Source organism: Fulmarus glacialis, unplaced genomic scaffold (genome assembly GCF_000690835.1).
Source record: "Fulmarus glacialis isolate BGI_N327 unplaced genomic scaffold, ASM69083v1 scaffold22222, whole genome shotgun sequence".
NCBI classification, from domain to species: Eukaryota; Metazoa; Chordata; class Aves; order Procellariiformes; family Procellariidae; genus Fulmarus; species Fulmarus glacialis.
In genome coordinates, this window is record NW_009198736.1 from 7481 (window position 1) to 10802 (window position 3322).

Consider the following 3322-nt stretch of genomic DNA (forward strand, 5'->3'; position numbering starts at 1 on the left):
TCAGCTCTGGTCCAAGGGGCTCAGTGAAGGCAGGGTCACTCCACCCGCACTAGGAAACAAGCTTGACCTCGGAGATATGTACGGACCATAACACCCTGGGTTTTTACCAGCCAGGCTCCCACCCACCTGGTCACTGTCTGGCATATCTGGAGAGTAAGGCAGCACACAGCTAAATTCCAGCAGACCTCCATCCAGCAGGATGCATGGCACGCCGCAGGAAACTTTAGGTGGACTGCAACTCTTATCCTAACCAACAGCCAGCATGAGAAACAAGATGGAAATGGGCTCCTTCATCCCAGCCTAGTCCAGTGCAGTGAGGCAACACAAAGACCTTTGCTGCCTCAGTCGTGCCTTTGCTCCCCTCCCGCTGTGCTCTGCAAAGAGCAGGACTGGCAAAGGAACCGGTCAGGGCTAAACTCGGATTCCCAATCTCCAGCAGGAAGACTACCAACCATTGGTTTCTGCAGGCAGGACATGCCTGCTTCTCACCTGGACTCTCAGGGTCTCGATGTAATTTGTCCCATAAGCCCGGCGCGTGAAGTCCGATAGGTTGAACTGGATTTGGTTCCAGCCATCGTCCAGCCGCATGGGCATGGTGCAGATGAAGGGCTTCACCCGAGTCGTGCTCTGGTAGTTACTCGCCCGGAAACGCCGGCGTACGTTCTTATCATCCAGCACCTGGCGCAAGGAAGGCAGGCTGCTGCCCCAGGTGTCAGGGACCCCCAGCTCCCCAAGACAGCAGCTATTCTAGACTCAGGCTCTACCCGTCTCTGAGAGAGGGCTCTCCTACTCCCACCCCTCCATTTCACAGCAGAAGGATTTTTAACACAGGAAACAGACCCATTTTCAGGAATAGCAACAATGTGCTTGTGAGCTGACTGATGCCCCCACAGCAAAAGACCTGAAACATCACATGGCCAAGAAAGCAAAACTGTTTTGGGGACCACTCGCTGCCTGGGACAAGTTCGAACGTAAGACTGTGGGCTCCCTGGCACCTTCCTCACTGGTCCCTGGAGGGGCCTCCCCACCGCACACTCCTCACCTGCACTTCAAAAGTGAAGTATTTCTTCAGGTTCTTGATGATCATCACTAGGAAAGGTAGTTTGATGCCCAGGGTCTTCTTTGGGTCAGCAGGGCACGTGATGTACGTGGTACTGAGAGGGACAGAAAAACGCTTTAGGATCTCACATAGCACAAAGCACAGAGCCTGAATGCCAAGTCTCTCCCTTGACCTAACGCAGTCTTGGAGGACAGGCAGAAAAAGATAGCGTGATCGTAAGATCTCAGCAACAACCACAGCTTCCTGTAACAGGAGGGAGAGTTTCAGAGGTAGCTGCAGGGAGAACAAGATGAAAGACCCAAAGAACACATTTCAAATCCCACTTTTCTCACCCAGGGCATGAAACACCTTCCTGGGCACCTTCACCTCCCCAATTTCAAGGTCATGTCAGCGCTGTTTCTTAACACAACCTCCTCCTTCCCTTGACTGAACAGGTAGAGCCCTCCAGAGCACAGCAGAGGCCCTGTGTGCTCTATATGGCTGGGAAAACAGAGGTCATGAGCCCTAGAAGTACACGTCACTCCTGGCAAATTCTGTATCAACACATCTTGGGAGGAAGAGAAGTGTTGGCTCAGCCTGTCTGCAGGAGAGGAGTCTCCACTGCCCTTATAAGGAGCGCCTTGCTCTGAATCACCCCTGGAGAAGCCTTGGAGACTCTGAATCCACTCATGGAGCTGGCGTCTCTCTCCCCAGTCGATGGAGACGAGGTTGCTAAGTGAAGCACCATAAGCAATTCCCCTCATAAATCTCCCTTTGATCTTCCTGCTGTCGGGAGAGCAGCTGTCACGTGGGGAGAGCAGCAGAGCAGGCCTAAGACAATAAAAGATGCAGAAGACAGTGCTGCTTTCTCAGTAATTGGTGGCACCGACTGGGGACCGGGTATCAAATACAGCTTTTTTTCCCCACAAGTGATGGAAAAATAGTGGGACTTTATTTTTATTTTTTATCCCTTAGCCCCACTGAGGATGACAGAGAGCTCTACAAGCAGGTCCAGGGAAAGGCACAGTACAGTGCCACAGAGGGGTATCAGTGATCTGACCCCAGATGATATTCTTCAATTTATTGACAAAGAGATTGCAGTAGTCTGAAGGAGACGTCTGCTGGGCACCGACATCTTTCACTCTGTTCCAGGGCCGAGCCCCCAGGACGCACTAGGGCAGAAGAAGATGCCTTCTCCTACCTGACATTAGTTCCTTCGATCTCCAGCACCAGCGACTGAATGTCATTGTCGGTGATTCGCTTGATGTGGCCATTGCGCACCTGGAAGACAAGTGGGGCAGACAGCACAAATGTTACTTGAGAGGGAAACAAGAGGCGCCCACAGCTCCATTGCGAGGGGGAAAAAGGTCTCAGGAGGACCCATCTGCGTTCACTTGGCTCCTATTGTCCTGGACATCGCTGTTTCCAAGGCTTTGATCACTGCCCCACAGTGCCAGGACTCCAAGCAAGAGTTTACGGCCCAGCATGCTACACGGACACTGAATGCAAGACTTCGATCTATGAAAATACGCTACAGTGAACACAAGTGACTCAAGCCTCATGTTAGAGGCCCAAATAAACAAACAGAAAAGCATCAGAGCAAGATCAAACTAGAGTGAGATAGGGGGTTAAAAACAAGTAGGAGCAATACGGAGGCAAGCAAAGGGAGCCACCAGCCAGCCACCGGTAATCAAGGGGTCTTAGTCTCTACTGCTGGGCATGGCTGACTGCCTCTGTGGAAGAACTTGGTTAAAATTCTTCATAATTACAGCGCACGCAAGCGCAGAGCCATCGTCTGCTCTGCTGAGGGGCACAGAGATTTGGCTACTTGGATGCAGCCAGCTCCCCACAGAGCTCAGGGAGGCCAGGGCTGGAACCAGGAGCCAACACAAATTCATTTTTCTCCACAAGCAACATGGCTGAATCCCAGGGTCTGGGGATTTATTTTTTTTAATGAAGCAGCTCACTTCCAATCAAATTTATCTCCATTTAAAAGGCACTTTTGCTAATTAAGCCCTCTGCTCTTCCCCAATGCTAGATCAGCAAATTGCAACGCTCCTTCCGGCTTCATGAATTAATTTCTTTAGCACCTATCACTGCTGATAATATATAGGATACATTAAGCTTCTAATGGGATAGTTCCAGTCATGAGCTACAAAATGATTTACAGGTTTAGCAATTCATCTTCGAAGTTCATTTCTTCAGAGGGACCTACCTGGGTGATGTTGCATACATTTGCTGGAAGAAAGAGATAAGCCCTGTGAGCAGCCCCTCCCTGGCCTG

General features: G+C 50.9%; 1 protein-coding gene across 1 annotated transcript in view; it reads right to left on the reverse strand.

The window, feature by feature from the left end:
• The window catches only part of CFAP20 (cilia and flagella associated protein 20), a gene marked incomplete at its 5' end in the record, with an annotated part of 4482 nt that extends 2162 nt beyond the window's left edge, over nt 1–2320 (reverse strand). Inside the window, 3 exons of the mRNA XM_009573030.1 lie at nt 490–678; nt 1043–1154; nt 2241–2320. Of these exons, the coding sequence (XP_009571325.1) occupies nt 490–678; nt 1043–1154; nt 2241–2320 (381 nt within the window). The remainder of the gene's footprint in view (nt 1–489; nt 679–1042; nt 1155–2240) is intronic.
• Between the last annotated feature and the right edge of the window lie 1002 nt (nt 2321–3322).